The 21,207-nt window shown below is 41.1% G+C and overlaps 1 protein-coding gene across 1 annotated transcript in view; it reads left to right on the top strand.

The window, feature by feature from the left end:
• Positions 1-1,000: 1,000 nt before the first annotated feature.
• The window catches only part of lpin2 (lipin 2), a 39,279-nt gene continuing 19,072 nt past the window's right edge, over positions 1,001-21,207 (top strand). The window contains exons 1-2 of the mRNA XM_034104038.2: positions 1,001-1,176; positions 19,280-19,480. Coding sequence (XP_033959929.1) covers positions 19,289-19,480 — 192 coding nt within the window. The 5' untranslated portion in view covers positions 1,001-1,176; positions 19,280-19,288. The remainder of the gene's footprint in view (positions 1,177-19,279; positions 19,481-21,207) is intronic.

Here is a 21,207-nt window from a genome sequence, read left to right on the forward strand (position 1 = left end):
GTGTAGGTTTCAGACACTGTCGAAGAAATGTTTTGAAAGTCAAGGAATGTTGTATTTCAAGGAAACCATAAAGATAAGCCCTGCAGCATTTAGTGACTAAAGTTAAACATAAGTCTGTTTTCTCTTCTAAGGCACTCCTTGTGATGAAGGTGCACAGGTTATAGAGAGGTTTCATTTTTGTCTTTACATAATGGCCCATAAGCAGCTCATTCATTGAGAAAAATGCCTCAATCAAAACCACATAATGTGATTTTCAATGAGCTCAAGGGTTTTGGTGATTAATGATGGCCTTTTATAAAAGCTGCTCGAATGGTGGCATCTGATTTCTGCCTGCTTGCATTGCTGATGCCATTCATCATGAGTTCCCAAAGTGTGGCGCTGCACAGTGGATCATTAACCGGGCTGCAACTGATAGTGTGAATTTGAAAGTGATTTTCTTATATATTTAGTATTTAGTCTCAATATCCTTATATTCTAGGAATAAACAGTAGTCCCAAGTGCCCATAGAATATCTATAGTGGTAAGAAAATGTATTTTTCTCAGAAACTAAATGGAGCACAATCCTATTTGGATTCCAAGTTTATTTTTTAAGGATACACACACATGTATGTAGTGGGGAAAAAACTCAAAAGAGATGACATTTAATAAACACAAAGTAAATTACTGACTTAGACTATTGATGAAATAAGTATTTTATTGTGATCTGAAAAATATCTTAGTTCTTTTAGATATTTTCGCAAAGTTTGTCTATACCAAATTTCATGACCAATCAGAACCAATGTTGTGGCATTTTTCCATTCTAAATATAGCCTTTGGGCACACATGGGTTCTAGCCAAGAGACTGAGTTTATCTCTCACCCACATTTATAATCCTTTTTGAAATATCTGTCAATACATTTCCTCTAAACAGTGTTCAGGGTAAAGTATTTCAAAATAAAGAAATGCATGTTGCTCAACGTACACTGTAATAATACTTAACCCTGAGCAGTGTCAGCAGAGAGAGAGCAACGCCACTGTGCGGCTCCCTGTCCCACCAACTCCAGACAGTCAGGCAGCCACGGTGGTCCGACACAGACACGTCAGGAGGCTTCTGAAGGAGTTTCACACAAACATGGGGACTCACTGAAGGCACAACAACATCCTTCATCGGCAGCATCCCGCTGGAGCAACTGAAAGGTAAACAGTTAATGATATGATGATGTATAACCGTTTGATAGCCTCTCAATACGCATATTTCTGAATGCACCGTGCGCTAACGCTAGCTAACGGGCTAACCTATTTTAGCTGCGATGGATTAATTTAACACTGAAACACATAGCTAAAGGATTGGATATTAGGTCATAACGTTACGCATTAACATGAACACTTCTCATTGAAACCAGCGACTTAGCAATAGCCGTGACTGTTACCGTTTGTTTTCCGTTTGCTTTAACGGTAACCCAACGATAACAGTAAAGCTAGCAGCGGGTGCAGCTAGCTGAGCCCTGTCTCCATTCATTTATTTTCCTCTCTTCTATTCCCTTCACAGCTGTTTATGCTTTTTATCTTCACACTTGGCAAGCAATACAGTACACAGAGAACATAATACATGATTCCGTGTTTGGTTTCTGTTTGTTTGTTTCCACATTTTCCTGTTCCTGTAACGTTAATGCGGCTGTGTAATGCTGACATTTCAATCAAGCAATTTGACAGCTTTAATATCCGAAATTAGCATGTTTAGCAGTGATGGAAGAAGTACTGAGGTCCAGTGGAGTAAAGTAACTAAGTACATTTGCGCAAGTAGGCTTACTATACTTAAGTACAGTTTTGAGGGACTTTACTACTTGAGTATTTCATTTGTCTGCTACTTTGTACTTCTACCCCACTACAATTCAGAGGTAAATATGGTACTTTTCCTCCACTACCTTTAGTAACTTTGCAGATTTGAATTAATGATGTGAAATATAAACAATACTTAAATAAGACTTAAGTCACACCTGGAGTAAATCCACAAACTACAAAGACATTACAACTAGCTGCACCTTTACCAGCTTTGATAACACTTTAATACATCAATAATTATAATCACAACATATAATATATATCATTCAGAAAATGGCCCATATTGTAGCATAACAATTACTTTTACTTTCGGTAATGTGATAGTTTTACTTTTGGTTAAGTACACAATCTTCTTCCACCTCTGCTTGGATCTTATAGTAAAAGTAATAATACCACAGTGTACAAATACTATGTTACAAGTAAAATTCCTACAATCAAAATGTTACAAGTAAGTAATGTAAAAGTACAAAAGTGTAAGCATGAAAATACAATTGAAGTATCAAATCTAAAAGTACTTTAAGAGGCATTTTCAGAATAATATACATTACATCAACGGTTTATAAATAGTGATGCATTAATGTGTCTATAATTTTAATTTTGCAGCTGTTAAAGTAGAAGAAGAAGATATGTCTTTCCCTTCTCTGTTGTGTTTACACACATTACACACACAGGGGAGGATATACATGCACAAACACAGAGAATATAGAGGATATACATGCACAGAATCAAAGTACACGTATATTGTAAAGCTTGGGTTCATCATGTTTTGAGGAAAGTTCAGTTGTTGTGGTGGGATGTAACTAAGTATATCTACTCACATACAGTACAGTGATTCCCGCAGAAATGAAATATACTTTGGGGGAACGACTCGGGACGGTCGTGAAAAATGTTGATTTTTTTTTTTTCTCAATTCCTGCATTTTAGTGAATTTTCATAGTAACACTGCACTTCAGACAACCTACAACTGGTGATGGTGTCTAGGTCTTTAAGTGTTAAACAGCTGAGAGCAGTCACTGCTGTTTTTTGTGGTCTTCTTTCACACACACATCTTACCAAGTGTGTATGAACATCCTCACAAACCAACAAAGAACATGATCTATATCAAATTTAAGACTCCACACTGGTATCTGATCGTCAATCGGAAGGCTGGCAAGTTAGTACTCTGGGAGCCAACACACGGGCACCGACCAAGAGGGCGCCCCACGCCAACATACGTGGAGGTGCTGAGGAAGGATGTGGGGGTGGAAAGCTCCACAGAGCTGGCCGGGTGTATGGAGGACCGTGAGGATTGGCGAACCCGTTGGCAAACTCGTCTAAGGACGACCTAGTAGTAGTAGTCCTTGATTGGCTCAAGTTCACACCTTGTTAGGGGCGGGGCTAGTGATGTTGTCCCGGGGATGCTTAGGAGTTGATAAAGGAGATAATTCCACTGACGTCATCATTTGATTCCAAAAGTGGGTCTGGACTCGCGCCCATAGAGGCTGTTTACCAGTATAATGGCTCCCCCCAAAGTATAATTTATGGGTGGCTCCCCCCAAAGTATAATTTATGGTTTTTTAAGTTTTTTTTACTCACTGAGCACTCATTGCCACCAATGCAAATGCAAATGAGTGCTCACTGAGTAAAAAAAAACAAAAAACATACAAATTATACTTTGGGGGGAGCCATTATACTTTGGGGGCCCCCCAAAGTATTAACATGCTGTGGGAATCACTGCAGTACAGTACATCAGTTCAACTTAAACATACATCATTAGAGTTGGCCTTTTTTAAAATTTGCTGCTACTTTGTACTTCTATTACTTTAAAGTTACATTTCACCGAAAAATATTGTAGTTTTTAACCAACTACATTTACTTGAAAGCTTTATCTACTAGCTACCTTTTACATGAACAGACCTACATTTGCTCGACCTTAAAGCTCTTCAAATGTATCCTGAAAGTAAAACACAATAACTTAATATACACAGTACACATGTTTAATATGACACTGTAAAAGGAGCCATTCTGCATAATAAGTACTTTTACTTGTTATACTTGAAGTACATTTGGCTATAAATAGTATACTTTTACAACAACATAACACCATTTTGAATTCAGTATTTATAGACTTTGGCATTCCTACATTTACTTATGTAAAGAGTCGGAGCACTTCTTCCACGTCTGGTGCTGCCACCTCACCAACCAGACCTGCATGTAGGGGGTATTTAGCTCAAACCTCACTAGTTTAATGTTAATTTATTTTCAGGCACTTTATGTAAATGTTTAATGGGATATAGTCCCTCGCTGATACTGTCACTTTACAATCAGTCTCACTGCCCTTAGGTAAACTCAAATACTATGATTCAGCTAATCATGACACCTCATGATGAGAACTATGAGCTCCTTATTATTATTTATTATTTAAACTGTGAAGTCCACTGAGACAAATGTAACATTTGTGATATTGGGCTATATAAATAAACATTGATTGATTGACTAAATGGGAACTGATTTGCACTCAGTATTTTGTGTTTACTAGCTAATACTAATGTTATTTTAATATTCAGGGTTCGTACGGGTGCTTGAAATCCTTGAAAATGCTTGAAATTTGACGTGGTATTTTCAAGGTTGGGAAAGTGCTTGAATTTTGGGAATGGTGCTTGAAATTGAGATAAAGTGCTTGAAAATGTAAATGCTTTACTTTTACAATAAATTGCTGTCTGACTGAATAGTTCGCTTTTTAGATTAAAATAAAAGAATTGCTTCGCTTCTACATAAAACAGCTCCGCTGCGGCCTTCCGCGCGACCTGCAAGTGTTTGTGTTACTGTGACCTGGGCATTCTGATGAGAGTGATAGATGACTGTGTGCCAGGAGGTTGCCGTTTCAACGAGCGTTGGCTAGCCGAAGACAAATACAAGCCATGGCTAAGACCAGGGTTGGGAGGGTTACTTTGTAAATGTAATCAGTTACTGATTACTGATTACATGGCTCTGAAAGTAATCCGAATACAGTTACGTGCCTTAAAAACGTAACGTAATCAGATTACTTTTAGATTACTTTTGGATTACTTTCTTTTTCCTGGGTATGTTTTGGTGAACAGGAGACACAAAAAGCAAAAGGAAACTGAACGTGTTTTTACTGTTTTAATGGCTTATCAAGAGCACAACTGAAACATCACATCTGAAACGATGTAACAACATAATACACGTTTTGGTGATGCAGCTTGGGATGTGAGGAGTGAGGGACACGGCTTAGAACGGGCGTGTCGCCTTCTGTCCTGCCAGTGTTGGCAGGACATTAATTAAAATGTCGAACTCGGACTTCATTTTAAGGACATTTCGGCCAGGGGTGTAGAGCTATATTTGTTTAAGCACCGGATCGGCAAAACAGGAGAGTGTGTGCACCAGTCTGCCTTGATCTATGAATTCATGTCTGTGACACTCACAGTATCTGCTGCCCGCAGCTGTTTTATAGAAGGAACACCTCCTTCATTTCATGCAATCTCTGCAGCACCAGGAGGCAGCGGGAGGGTTAACTCGCACCGAGCAGTGCCTTTCACGCACCGCCTTCACTGTGTGTACCTTCAGAAATAATCATTAGTAAGGCGAAAGAGCGACCGCAGGCTGATGTGTTTTAACCACACACACCTCTACACACACGCGATTTAAACGCAGACTTTTGTTCCTCCATGTTTCGTTGTTATTGTTTCACTGAGCGAGCGGACCCGCGATTCTTTTTCAAACGCTTTTTTGGTCCATCTGCGGCGGTAATAGTTTTTGTGCGCTGTGATGATTCGGCTGTACCTACTAGTAATGAATATTAAATGTTGAGAGGAAATCTTTCCACCAATAATTCCAATAAGTAATCCAAAATGTATTCACTTCAGGTTTACAAAAGTAACTGTAATCAGATTACTCGTTTTTCAAATGTAACGCGAGCTGAATACAGTTACTTGATTTTTGTATTCTGATTACGTAACGCCATTACATGTATTCCGTTACAACCCGACCCTGGCTAAGACGAGGGTCAAGCCCACGAGTAGCCTCCTGCAAAGTTTGCAACAAATAACGATGGGAGAGTCTGCGCTGACGAGCCACATGAAAGGTACGCCGTAGAAGAGCATTTTAGGTTAAGCTAACGTTGCATGTTACGTTTGTTTAAGCTAACGTTAGCAAGCTGAATAGCGAACTCGATTGAGGGATAATAATAATTGCAGGGGACAATCATTTCAGAGGAGCGTACCTATGTTATGGGTGTTACAGTCGCCATCCTGTGGTGTTCAGAGGATGAAGCACTCACGGCATTTCGTGTTATAGTCATGAAATATAATCTATTGATTCGACACAGAGCGATTTTGAAAGCAATGTATTTCTACTGGTAGTATGTTTCGTGCCTAAACCAAATGTGACTTGCTATATCGAAATCAGTCACATTGACCCGAAGACACATTTTCGTTTGTATTACTGGTCTGGGCGAAGCTCACGAGTGTGTTTGTGTATTTTTGCGTTTGTGTCCCGGGGAAACACTTACAAGAAACACCGGCTGTTGTTATGCTTGCTGTGACCTTACATTACTCCGTTTTCCGCTTGTAATTATGCCGAAGCTTCAAAGTTGTATTTATCATCTGAATTTGCCGAAACAAGTTTAATATTCTGAAAGCCAAGACTTTGTTTATTTGAAAACAGATAAAAACAAACTGTCTTTTATATAAAATTGAAGTATTATACAAGTAAAACTACATTTTGTTTTAATCCCATGTAATTGTAGAATGAACACAGTCTTCCTTTGGAGATGTATAAGTCAGGTGTCTTGAGGAGTCAACATTACCTACAAATCATTGTTCTACACATTGTAAATATTATGTTCCACTTGTTACCATTGTGAGTCTATTTTTATGCAGCTCTGCGTGATTTTGTGGCTACAATTCAGGCTAATACACTACTAGAGGTGGAGAAGTACTCAGATATTGTACTTGAGTAAAAGTAGAAGTACTCAGATATTGTACTTGAGTAAAAGTAGTAGTACTCAGATCTTGTAGTGAAATTATAAGTACTCAGATCTTGTACTTAGTAAAAGTAGAAGTACTCAGATCTTGTACTTGAGTAAAAGTAGAAGTACTCAGATCGTGTACTTGAGTAAAAGTAGAAGTACTCAGGTCTTGTACTTGAGTAAAAGTAGAAGTACTCAGATCTTGTACTTAGTAAAAGTAGAAGTACCAGAGTGTAGGAATACTCTGTTACAGTAAAAGTTCTGCATTCAAAATGTTCCTCAAGTGAAAATAGAAAAGTATTCTCATCAAAATATAGTGAAAGACAGTAAAAGTAGTCGTTGTGCAGATTGATCCATTTCAGAATAATATATATGATATGTTTTATAATGATTGATCATGAAAGTGTTCTCAAAGCTGGTGAAGGTGCAGCTAGTTTGAATGGCTTTGTGTACTGCAGGGTAGCTGGTGGATTTACTCCAGGTGGAACTAAAGTCTGATTCAACACTTGATTAGATTTCACATCATTCATCCACATCTGTAAAGTAACTAAAGGTGTTAAATACATGTAGTGCAGTAGAAGTACACCATGTACCTCTGAACTGTAGTGGAGTAGAAGTACACCATGTACCTCTGAACTGTTGTGCAGTAGAAGTACACCATGTACCTCTGAACTGTAGAGGAGTAGAAGTACACCATGTACCTCTGAACTGTAGTGGAGTAGAAGTACCTCTGAACTGTTGTGCAGTAGAAGTACACCATGTACCTCTGAACTGTAGAGGAGTAGAAGTACACCATGTACCTCTGAACTGTAGTGGAGTAGAAGTACACCATGTACCTCTGAACTGTTGTGCAGTAGAAGTACACCATGCACCTCTGAACTGTAGAGGAGTAGAAGTACACCATGTACCTCTGAACTGTAAAGAAGTAGAAGTACACCATGTACCTCTGAACTGTAGTGGAGTAGAAGTACACCATGTACCTCTGAACTGTAGTGGAGTAGAAGTACACCATGTACCTCTGAACTGCAGTGGAGTAGAAGTACACCATGTACAGTACCTCTGACTTGCGTTCACTACCAACCTAAGGCTGCGGCCCCACGAGGACGAATTCGGTCGTTTGCGTTACTGTTTAGTGTCATATAGACCGGTCGGCCACACGAGGACGACCGAATACGGCACTAAACGACTGAGGAAACGACAACGGGTCCCAAGGTGGATAGAAATGCATACGCCACTCTCTGGGGGGTCAAACAGCTCCGTGTGTGCACCCTATACGGACATTTTCAGATCACTGATAGTGATTGCGCAATAGCCCCGCCTCTCCCCACCTCTTCTGCTCACCTCCGCTTACCCCGCGCCAGTGCTGAAGTGTTTCGCCACCAACAACAACAACAATGGCGGATCGCAGAGTTGCTATCGTGCTCCGGACGCTATTGACCATGCTACAGTTGTTTGTGCAACATCTACAGCAATAATGATGAGGCAATAGCCCCGCCTCTCCCCACCTCTGCTGCTCACCCCCACGTCAAATTAAACTGCACCCTGAATTCAGATTATTTATCTTTCTCCCGCGAGTGAAGTCTAATCTGACAGGACGGAGACACGCAGCTCTGCTCACATGCAGCTCCTCCCGCTGCAGCAAAACACACACTTCAAGTCAGATCATCACCCTTAGCTATTTTAATTACCTCTCAAACTCCCTAAACTAGTTATAAAGATGTTTATTTTTACAGTCGGCCGGGTCACTGATTACTGGATGAGCTGCTGCATGAGACAGACACTGACGCTGTCTGAAGAGAGGGAGGAAAAAGAGAGGCTCCGTGTATTTTATCATTATATTATATAGAGTCGTTATTCATTTGTTTTAAAGCTCAATAAATAACAAAGAAGACCTTTGACCGGCACTTTTATCATTTTGTCCGGAAGATTTCAACTTTAATACACGCTGACTGGCGAAAAACTCTGCCCGGTTCCCTCGGCCCCCACCGCGGAGAATAAACAGAAGGGCAACCATGACAACCATGCTTCTTCGCTGCTTTTGTGGAGGAAGTTACAGCGCCACGTACAGGCTCGGCATATGTACTGCAGCTTCTCCAGCGGTTGGAGCTAAACGGAGCGGTCTCGTGTGGGCAGACACTATCCGGATAATTATTGCATGTGGACGGAAGCCGTTTGCGATTGCGTTTGCGTTAATCCTATGCGTTTAGCCGTTTTCGTCCTCGTGGGGCCGCAGCCTAAAAGTACCTCAACAATTAATCAATAATGTATTGAAAAGTTATTTGGCTGATTGTTGTATATCGGATCAGCCAGGTTATATGGGAGGCCCAGTCTAGGTACAGATGACTAATTTTGAAATATTAAACTTAGTTTTCTTTTCTTTAATTGTTCATCCTCGTGTAGAAGGCTATCACGAAACACACATTTGGTTGTTTATAGCATAAAGAACATCTGATTTAATGTGAGGTAGGGAAATAATCATGTGAGTATGTGTATATAAATATGTAATTTACAACATCTGTAAGATGCTTGAAAAGCTTGAAAATGCACCTTGAAAATGCTTGAAAAGTGCTTGAATTTGACTTTGGAAAAGGTGTAAGAAACCTGAATATTAAAATGTTGTTTTTTTTAATGACTGCAGTTCTTTTTAGATGGCTTTCAAAAGGTGTTTTATTACATTCATTGTCACATAACAGTTTGTAGTTTCAACAAAGATTGATCATGTTTGTTTGTAGCCTTTATTTAACCAGGTGAAGCCCCTTGAGATCAAAAGATCTCTTTTTCAAGGGTGAACTGCAGGACATTAGTTACACATGTAACATAAAAACAACAGAACAACAATAAGGATGACATACAACATAATGTACAGGGTACAGTTTACAAAACTCTATTTACAGTGACGGGTACCATGAGTATCAAACAGCATGTCACCCAGCCGAGTTTTAAAATGATGCAGGGGAACCAAAGTGCTCAGTTTTAAACAGGTTTGCAGACTGTTCCAATTTAGTGGAGCTGCACATCTAAAAGCTTTCTTCCCTAAGACAGTCCTAGCACTTGGCACATTTAATAAAACAACATCATGAGATCTCAGGCAATACGTACTTTCAATTCGTCGAGAGATTAGAGAGCAGATATAAAAAGGTAGTTTACCCAACATGGCTTTATAAATGAACATGTACCAATGACTGAGCCTCCGTACAGTTAGTGAAGGCAGACCTGCCTTGGCATACAGGGTACAGTGATGAGTAAGTGCTTTACAGTTAGTAACAAATCTCAGAGCACTGTGATACGCAGCATCTAACTTTTCCAGGCAATGGGCAGGTGCATTCATATATCAAATCACCATAGTCCAGCACAGGTAAAAAGTTCACAGTGACTAGCCTTTTCCTGGCCCCAAATGAGAAACAGGACTTGTTCCTGTAGAAGAAACCTAGCCTAACCCTCAGCTTTTTAAGCAGATTAGTGACCTGAAGTTTAAAAGTAAGACAATCATCAAGCCAGATACCAAGGTATTTGTAACAGGCAACAACTTCAAGTTTTGTTCCTTGCGTAGTTACAATATCAAAAACAGGCTCTGGTGTCTTTTTTGCTTTTGAAAAGAGCATTACCTTGGTTTTATCCACATTTAAAAGAAGCTTTAATTCAGAGAGCTGAGTCTGAATAGTGTTAAAAACAGCCTGTAATTTAACACCAGCCTCTTTAATGGAGGGACCTGCACAGTACATCACAGTATCATCCGCATACAAATGTAAAGTAGCTTCATCCACATTTTGACCTAAACTGTTGATATATATGGAGAATAAAAGTGGTCCTAAAACAGAACCTTGTGGTACACCATTAGAAATGTTTAACCACTCAGAAGACAGTCCATCAAAATGAACACATTGGGACCTTTCAGAGAGGTAGTTCACAAACCACCCCACTGCAAGGCTGGATATGCCAATACTGAGTAGCCTCTGCTTTAAAATGCGATGATCGACGGTGTCAAACGCTTTGGAAAGGTCAATAAACAGAGCTGCACAACTCTGCTTATTATCTAAAATACTAGTAATGTCATTTACCACTTTCATTGTCGCAGTGATGGTGCTGTGTTTCTTTCTGAATCCTGACTGATGTTTAGACAGGATGTCATTTATACATACAAACTCCTTTACCTGTTCACTCACAAGTCGTTCGAGCACCTTAGCCAGAACTGACAATTTAGAGATTGGCCTATAGTTATTTAAAATAGTTGCCTCCCCTCCTTTCAGCAAAGGCAAGACATAAGCAGACTTCCATACTTTTGGAATTGTATTTGTGCTGAGGGAGAGGTTAAAAAGAGTAGTAAGAGGAAGAGCAATACAATCTGCAGCTATCTTTAAAAAGAAAGGTTCTAAGTTGTCCGGGCCAGCCGGTTTCCTAGGATCTAGCTTAGATAAGGCTTCATGAACAACATTGACAGTAAAAGGAGTAAAACTGAAAGGGTTTTCCAGACCACATTGTTCAGAGTCACGGATTGGGGTGTTCACAGAAGCAGAGTTAGTCACAGAATCAAACAGAGAACCGCAGGACACAAAATGCTCATTAAAGCAATTTAGCATAGTAGCCCTGTCCGATATAGTGCCAGATGCTGTGGTAAGGCACGGAGGTAGCTCATTACGGATCTCACCGGTGGATATCGATTTTATTGCTTTCCAAAATTCCCTAGGATTATTTAGGTTTTCTGTGGTAACTGACAAATAGTACTTCGACTTTGCACTTTTGACATTTGAAGTGAAGCTATTCCTTAGCTGCCTAAAACGCAGCCACTCTGAGCCTAATTGCCTAGCCTTTGCCCAGGCCTTGTTTCTCTCATGAAGGAGACTAGACAGCTCAGCAGAAAACCAAGGATTGTCTCGTCCCTTTACTCTAAATGTACGCAGGGGTGCATGTCTATCATATATCTTCATATCATATATCATTATGTTAGGTTTATTGCAGGAGTGGTATTAAACATCTATAAACTGTGTGTACTCAATAACCTTAGTCAAAGCTAACCGACTTGGTTTCGGTTTTGACTTTGAGTATTTTTTAACACTGTTAATTAAATCTTATTGAAGAAGATTTACAGTTTTACAAACATGAAACACATTTGTCCAGGCTTCCCTTTTCTATACTTAATTGATTGATTTCAAAGAAAAGAAGAAGCACTTTACGTTGTGCTTGGCTTCTTCTTTCTCACAGGGCGTTTCTGCAGAATGTGCAAAATTGAAAACCAACACGGTCTGTCTGAGGTTGTGGTTTTTTATGGTTTCTTTTACACACATAAGCAGCAGGCTCATTTCAGTGCAGTTTGCTGAAACTCTAATACTTGAGAGAGTGTAACATGAACCCTGTGTCGTCTGGCTGGCCTGGTGCTCAGTCACAGTCAGGTCTGATTCTTGTGTCCCTCCCTCAACACAAATTAGCTCTGTATCATTTTCACATGAAGAGCATAATAATGATAGTGACTAGGACCATAATAGTCATGCCTGGTTCTGAATGGTACAAGTACCATGTATTTATTAAAGGAAAGGGCATTCTACATTGTTTCCCCCTTAGTGTTTTCAGTTACTGCTGAGTTATTTATGACTTGGCACACAGAAGATTTCCCTCTTAAAGGAAAATCTTATTCTATTTATGCATGACATGTCAAATATTCAAAGAGAACAAATCCTAACACAGAGGGAGGATGCGGCCACAGTCCCACACCCAGTAGGCCCATGTGTTTTGTTTGATAGTGTTTACAAAAGGCTTAGCAGATGGCAGAGTGAGGCCTTTTTGGAAGAGCCTCATGCATGCATTATGTTTATCTCAGGCATTCACTTAGAAGCTAAATGAGGCAGGCGGATGCTGGAAGTCGGACTAAAGGAAACCTCCAGATGACGACAACATGTTTGAATTCATCAATGTTTGGACTACAGTCTCCGCAGTGTACCAATTCCATCTGTGTATTCAATCTATAGTGAGCACTTTGGCTAATAATAGCTTTATTGATATTTGATACAGTCTAACCCTCAGAAAGATTATCTCTTTAGAATTTAGAATTTTCAACTTTTCACTTTTGCGATAAACATGATCCAGATGTCAAAAAGTTCAAGGGCAATGAACAACAAAGGAAAGCATGTTAAAGTCCGATGTACAGATATCCTATTGGTTGACTTCTGCAGACTCTATCTATGTCATTTGATTAGTCATGCTCAATAACACGCACATGCAGTAAAGATCGTACCGTACATGTGACTGACTGACAGTACATGAACATCAGTAGCAGTGCTACTTGTTTTTTATCCTGAGCATGTACTCTTATCAGGGGGAAAACATTGCTTAGCAGTTCACAGGAATTAGCTGTCCCTTATCAGCCATACGCAGGCCCGGTTCCAGAACAAAATTACTCAGGGTGCATCTGAGATTAGAGAGGGGTAAAGTGCTATTTTTATAAGTGGGGAGTGGACCTAACACCCTCTAGGACAGGGGTCTCCAACCTTTCTTCATCTTAGAGCTACTTTGAAAAAATGAAAGTGGCCAAGAGCTACTTGCATCACATCGCTTACATTTATTCACATAGCACTCATCAGTTGAATTAAGCTATACTTTTGTACACGTGTGAAATTGCAATACCTAAAGCTTATCACAAATCTTAACTTCACATGAAGGTCCAAGAAAATGAAAATGTCTCACATATTATGATGGCCCACATAGTAAGTACATCACCGAAAATTCACATAAATGTCCTTAATCACCACCTTACAAGTAGGGTTGCCAGAAACTGACCATGATCAAAATCGATTATTCGGCGGCCGTGGCGAACAATAACCCCCCCCCCCCCCCCCATTTTATATAAATAAAATCGATTTTTAAAAATAATATTCGATTATGAAGACTGTAACGAATATTCGAATAATCGCTGGCATCCCTACAGTACTTACAAGCATCTTATGGCACATGTGTAAAAAAAGTGCATTCACTCTTTTGTACAGTCAGTGAGATGAATGGCGCTGCATGGAGTCCACCATACAGGTGTATGCTGGAGTGTACCCACTTAGGTTCGCTCTAATAGAGTCATTTACATGTTCATCAGTCAGCCTTGTTCTGTATTTAGATTTCTTCTTCTTGACATTAAATTATAAACCATAATAAATCAATTGTATAGGTCTAGCCTCCCTATATCTGTGTGTGAAATTGCTCCATCCTCAAAAACAAAAAACTAATGCTTCTGCAGTCTAGCTGCAGCTTCTAGCTAGTACGGTCTTCTGTTAAAAAAAGGACACTGAATGTCCTGAATGTGGCATCACACACATGACTAAAGTCTGAACACAGCAGACAACAGGAGTATTTACAACAGCATATCAAAACAAAAATAGTGAATGTGGGTGCACACTTATTCTCTGTCTTACTGTTATATAAATCCCATATTTCAATCAGTGATTATGTGAATAATAACGTTTCTATCGGGTCACTATCAGCCTGTCACTCATTATTTTCAGGGCGGGATTTGGAGGAACAGAGGAGACGGTGATCGCGGAAGCTTTTTTCCTCCTGCCTTCACAAACTTTACACAAGTATTTAGCAGCTGAAAATAGCAAGAGGACATTCATACTCTGCAATCCAAGACTTGATTGAATCCACCAAAAACTTGACATGACGATAACGAGTGTTTTTCAAAAAACACAAATCCCTCCCTGTGTCTCTGAGCCGCAGCGACACGGACTGATTCAGAGCGGGTCATTCTGCTGTTGGTTCTGGACTGGTGCTGCTGGATAAAGCAGACTGCTCCGTGTGTGGTGTCGCTGTGCCGCTGTCACGTCTGTTCCTTGATCTCTGCATCACCGACCAATTTGATATTCGTGTGAAGCGCGTGCCCTTCGCTCTGCATCAGCCAAACGACTCGCTGCACCCTCGCTGCGAGGGGGACCCAAGTTCCCATCAGCAAAAACACGTGGATTTGCTATCCTGGCTCCTAAATGGTGGAATGAGCTCCCCATTGACATCAGGACGGCAGAAAGCTTACACACCTTCTGGCGCAGACTGAAAACTCATCTCTTTCGACTCCACTTCGAGCGATAGAATGACTAACAAAGAACTGCTAACAGAGCACTTATATACTAATAAAGGACTGGCTTATCTAAAGCCAGTTGAGTAGCACTTGAATGATTGGCTCTATGAAACCTGATGTACTTTATGATTCTGTTTTCCTCAAGGTTGTGTCTTCCTGGTCGAATGTACTTATTGTAAGTCGCTTTGGATAAAAGCGTCAGCTAAATGCAATGTAATGTAATGTAATGTAATGTGTGACAGAAACAATTCTAAATTAAAAAATCGTTATTGTCCAGCCGCGGCCGAAAAATCAAGAAGCAACGTTACTACGCTATAATCGATAATCGAGCGGCGCCGGCGAGCTACTGAAAAGCTGCCCGATCGATGTGTTGGAGAGCCCTGCTCTAGGAGGATCCTCACCTCCTCTAAGAGGGTCCTCACCTCCCCTAGGGGGGTCCGGGAGCATGAGATTTTTTTTTTATATTGAAGTCAAAAGCATCAATCTGGTGCACTTTGAGAGCAACATTAAGAGATCTATGGATCTGTGTGCTCTTTGCTTAATTCATGCCTTTCCAGTCCCTTATCACGTACAAGAGCATGGCACCAGTTGTTGTAGCCAGTTGTGGTGAAGGCATCTGACTTACTTGAACCGAAATGTCTACATGCATAGCAGAAGATGGCATCTTTTTTACATGAATATTCCAGCCAATCTCTGTTTTGAAACCATGAGCTGCAAAATGAGCGCCTTACCCCGCTGTACAGGCGAGTTGGGTACTTTTTTAAATATACCTGGGCAGGCTCTGTTTTGCCGAGGTCCTCTGGCACTTGCGGGCCGCTGAGGGGTGGCGGTGTTTGGGGCAACGAAGACGGCTGCGGCTGCTCCGCCTCCGTGGGCGAGGCGGGCAAAGCCGGCGAGGCGGGCGTTAGTGTCCACGACAGTGGCCGCGGGTAACGTAATGTCCCCATGACTGGAAGAGCACAACCTGCAAAAAATAGCCAAGAAGAACAATGTCAACGTTTATGGCGGTGTTGCGTAATCACGCCAGATAGCGGTGAACTACATTTACCCTTCGGTTACTTCAACGTGATTATGTGGGCCACATATGAGATTGGATTCAGGATGGTAGGGAGGCATTGTGATCATAATCTGAGGGGAGAAAGCATTGATCCCAGTGGACCATCCTGAGGTGGGGAGAGTAAGAGCTGGTGCTCTGCTCACTGTAATGAAGAGACAGAGATCCTGGGGGGACAGGGAGCTCCTGGGGGGGAACACAGACGACAACACAGACTACAGTGAACAGGATGAGTCCTTGTCTCTGAGGTCTTCTTGGTCCCTGGTGGTGAGTCAACTGACCGCCGGTCATTTAGTCGGCTACAGCTTTGGCGTGATGCCGCAGGGCCTGCTGATCCGTTATTCATTCTGTATTGTGTGGTTTGGCAGGTTGTCTGGAGTTATTGGTTTACTATTGTAGGCAAGGGTGTGATACCTGACCACAGTGAATCAGATGAATGCCTGTTTTATTAATTGCTTCATTCAAGACTGTGTTCAACAACTGTGAAAGAATAGGTTGAAGAGGTTGTATTTGATATGGTCTCAATCCAACTAATCTGGTTTTGTCACAAAACCTGCAAAGTCTGTCTATTATGCTAGCAATTTATTCTCAACAAATTCAAATCTGTCCTATGACAAAATGATTTATTTTTGGGTGCAGCTACTTGCTTCAAATGTAACTTTTGAGTAGAACTTAAATGAAGGAAAAGACAATGGCATGTTTCTCACACGTGAATGTGTTTTTAGATAAGTGAATACTGGCGCCTTTCCAGATAGCTCCTGTGTAAGGGTCATCAGTCAGAGTATTTGAATGTAGAATTTTCCTTATTATGTAACGATGACTTTACAAAGGTTTAGATGCCATGTTTCTCTGCACTTGGTGTTAACATTGTCAGTCCAGGAGACTTTGCACCTACAATGCAACTTTCTGTGGTGTAAAATAAAAGTGAAAGTTTAAAGCATAACTCCCCAAACGTGTGTTATTAGCTTGATAGCAACAAGACCGATTTTTGGTTTCAAGAGACCGATGAAATCCAGATAGAGAAACAATAGAATTGAAAAACAACATGATACAATTGGACACTTTACCCCTGACAAAGGCACAGTGCATTTAAAACACCCCCAGGGCATTCAAAGAAACCACGTGGCTAGAGACATTAATATTATATTATAATTATAATTATTATTCAGTCTGGCTCCAGCAACCCCAAGCGTCTGTTCTCCGCCATCAGCAAACTTCTCAAACCCTGTGACAACGCCACCTCGTCCTTCACCACCGAACAGTGCAACTCCTTCCTCTCGTCTTTCCAAACCAAAATCAGCAACATTTACAGTAATCTGACACCCTCATCAGCACCCCCACCTCCCCTCCTGGCTCCCCCCTGTCACCTCACAGCCCCTGTCCCACTTCTCCCCTGTGACTCCCATGCAACTGTCTGACTTCATGACTGGAATGAACTCCACCTGCACACTTGACCCAATGCAAATGTGTTAAAGAGAGCCTCCCTGCCATCTCCCAACTCATCGCCACCATCATTAACTCCTCCCTCAGATCTGGATCGGTTCCCCCCCCTCTCAAACTGGCTGCTGTCACACCCATTCTCAAAAGACCTGGACTCACACCTGACATCATGTCCAACTTCCGGCCCATCTCAAATCTCCCCTTTCTGTCAAAAACACTTGAACGTGTCGTTGCCTCACAACTTAAATCCCACCTCAGCTCCAATGACCTCTTTGAGCCATTTCAATCCGGTTTGCGATCAAAACACAGCACCGAAACAACTCTTCTGAAAATCACAAACGACCTCCTCCTCTCCTCTGACTCCGGCAACCTGAACATCCTCATCCTCCTCGACCTCACCGCAGCATTCGACACTATTGTATTATTTGACTTTAACTATATATATTTATTTGTTGTTCTTTTCTTTTCACTATATCTGTAAAGCGTCTTTGAGCACCTGTAAATGCGCTAACAAAATAAATCTATTATTATTAAATAGTCTGGCTTTCGTAACATTTCTGTTAGTTTAGAACTCATTTTGTCCGCACATGCAGTTGTAGTAAAAATAAAACGTAGGGATAATGGATTTTTTGTGTTTTAGAAACGTTTTCCATTGTGTCTGGTTACTTCTCTTCAGATTGTAGTTTCATGTTATCTTCCAGAGGAGTGTCATTGTAGTGAATCGCAATAAAGGGCCTCGACTTTTCTTTGTCTACAAATGAGGGTTGATGTTCTTTGAGAGAGGTCATTGTTGTTGACAGGCCTCATATCAAACCATATAAACCTGTATAGCATTCTTTGAACTGTCAGTGATAGCTATTAGATCTCATAAATATTGCACATTGTGTGTGGTTAGAGTGGTTGATATCTGAGTGTACTTTCACTTATATAATATTGTATTGCTATCTAGTATCTAATCATTAACACTCGTATTGCTATCTAATCATTAACACTCGTAATAGTAATAGTAAAACACATCATGCCAGTTTCCCATATTCTATGATGCCACCCTAGCGCAAATGTGCCTATTCTCTACCCTACAAGCCCCCCCATCACCCAATGTACTCATGGTTTGACTGCAAACAAAAGGTCAGTGTGAGATAGGAGCGTTTCAGGTTGCATAAAGTCATGAAGTCAGCAGGGGAACATGTTTACAAGCCCAACTCGACTAGACCCTGACCTGAAAAACCCAAATCATGTTTTGCTGATGTCACAGCGAAGTAATGAAGGCAAATAGTCTAAGTTCAGTAATGAGGCCAGAGGGAGGAAGGAAAGTGTGTCTGATTAACTGTGGCCTGTTTGTAATTTTCTCTCTGGTTAAGTAGCATAAACAGATTGCTTGTGAAAGAATTTAGAAACTCCTTCTACCAAGAAACAAAAAGTGCTTTGAGAAAATGTTCCGGGTTAATCCAAGTCTATTTATAATTAGCCACAGAGCTACGGATTTTAGTGTTGTATTTAATAAACATAGCACAGAGGTAGGAATATAAACAGGAAGTCAGCTGCTTTCATTGCATCAGGGCTGTGGGATCTCTGTTAGGTTTTCTCTTCTCATTGTTTTAGCCCGGCAGTCAGCCCCCCCCCCCCCCCCCCCCCCCCACCCTCTAATGTGGCTCATGTGGGACAGCGGCCAGTAACAGGGTAGCAGTGGCACAGTCTGTATCCAGGTCAGGAGATAACAGACACCACAGGGCCGAGAGCTGGGAAATCAAAGCTAAAGATAAATGAGACTTTCCAAAAAAGATACTTAAAAGAAGAGACAACAGTGAGTATATTGTGAGAGAGCTAAGTCAAAGTGGAACATTATTTTACAACTTGTGCTCTCCGGGATGCTTGCTGAGCAATACTTCCTCTCATCCTGTGTTTCTCTTAACTCAGCTAATATTTTGTTGTTTTCCTCCTCCAGGCGGACACCATGAACTACGTGGGCCAGCTGGCAGGACAGGTGCTGGTAACCGTCAAAGAACTGTACAAGGGCATAAATCAGGCCACATTATCGGGCTGCATCGATGTTGTGGTTGTCCGCCAGAGAGATGGCACTTACCAGTGCTCGCCATTCCACGTGCGCTTTGGCAAGCTGGGGGTACTGCGCTCCAAAGAGAAAGTGGTGAGTTATAACAATTATTTTATTTGATCTGTTTGTTTTGTCTTCTCTCACTGATAGGTTGAAATCATGTAGTCATTGAAATTATCGAGCTCCATTTCAAGACACTTCCACACTTATACCTCATTCACACCAACGGTGTTTCAGGGCCGGTTCGGAGCTGGAGCTTGAAAAGCACCGGGTTTTCCTGTTCACACCGCAGCGGAGCAGCCTCTTAGCTCCGGAATCCGGTTCGTTTCGAGCACCAAAAAATTGTCCGGCCAGAGCAAAAGCACCACATACGTCACACTTACGTCGAGGCGGGGGCAGGGGCGGGATCAACTCCTGAACAACAACAAGAAGCCCGCGTTTTATCCAGCTTGTACACAACGATGGAGAAACTTAACAAGCAGCAGTGGTCCACTGAAGAGACCAGCTACCTACTGGGAATCTGGTCTTCCGAAGAGGTACAGAGGAAGCTGGAGCACAATCGGCCATTGTTGTTGTTGTCGGTGTCAGCTGTGAGGGGTTTCCGCGCGCTTTGGCTTTATGAAGCAGGCACGCAAACGGTTACGTCATGACGCAAACGATGACGCAATGACGCAGCACCAGTCGGACTCTGGGCAGTGTGAAAAGAGCCGGAGCTAAACCGAAGAACCGGTTCTGAACCTGAAAAGCTCTAGCACGGAGCTTGGACCGGAGTTGCGTTGGTGTGAATGAGGTATTATAAACTTACAATTCAGGCAGTGATAGTGTGCCAACTACTAGGTGTTTTCCTTTCCTTTAAAGAAGCAGGCACTTATCTAACAATGGTTACTTTAATTAACAAGTTGGAGCTTCATTGTCAGCATTAACAGGCTTCAAGAGAACATTCAGTTTCAGTGGCTAGTAAGTTTGTGTGCAGACTAAGCCAGATCATATTTGGTTTGTTTTAGGTTTTACATTTAAGGATACTGACTCCTAATTTAAAGCCTGTACACCCTAAAAATATCTGTTTACACATATTAAAAAGAAAAGAAGGAAAACTAAGGAGTTAGGACTCGAGCGTTGTGGCTGTTCTTGCTTAAATTAATTACTTGAAAAATGTGTTGCTTGACACATTTTGCAACTCTGGCTAGATGTTGTGAAATTCCATACTGGTCCACCACCAATGTGGTCTCTCCTATTTGCCTGATTGGATCAATTCAGGACAGTGTAGGCTTGTGTTGACTTCTCCCTGAGTCACAGTATCTTAAGACTTCCCTGCAACTGGACTGTGATGAGCATAATACATATATATTGAGCAAAGGGATCACAAACTATAAAACAATTTCTTTGCAAAAGTTATTAGAAAATGATTTCGTTTTTGTGTCTAGCAGTGTAACGTTGTGTTTTAACAGGGTTATGTTTCTCTTATCATTGTTATTGGTATGTTGAAACTGGTGACCTTACACCAAAAATACAAGTTTGTTTATGTTGGTTGAAAAATACTTACCCATGTTTACGGAGGTCTTTTTTAGCAAGCTAGACTTCAGATTTGTTTAGTTTTCTTTCACATTTCCAATTCAAAAGTTGTAGAAAAACCATCTGCATGCATCACTTATGTAAGTTTAGCAGTCAGGTTACCCATTATCATGTCATGGGGTTTCTACCTAAATGAAATGCTTCAATGGCTCATCAATAAACCATTCAGGGAAATATTTGGCTCTGTTTGCAGAACATAGATAGCGTTGGATGTTCTCTTCTATTCTCCCTCCTTAAAAGTAGTTGTT

The sequence above is a fragment of the Pseudochaenichthys georgianus genome, chromosome 17, assembly GCF_902827115.2.
Source record: "Pseudochaenichthys georgianus chromosome 17, fPseGeo1.2, whole genome shotgun sequence".
NCBI lineage: Eukaryota > Metazoa > Chordata > Actinopteri > Perciformes > Channichthyidae > Pseudochaenichthys > Pseudochaenichthys georgianus.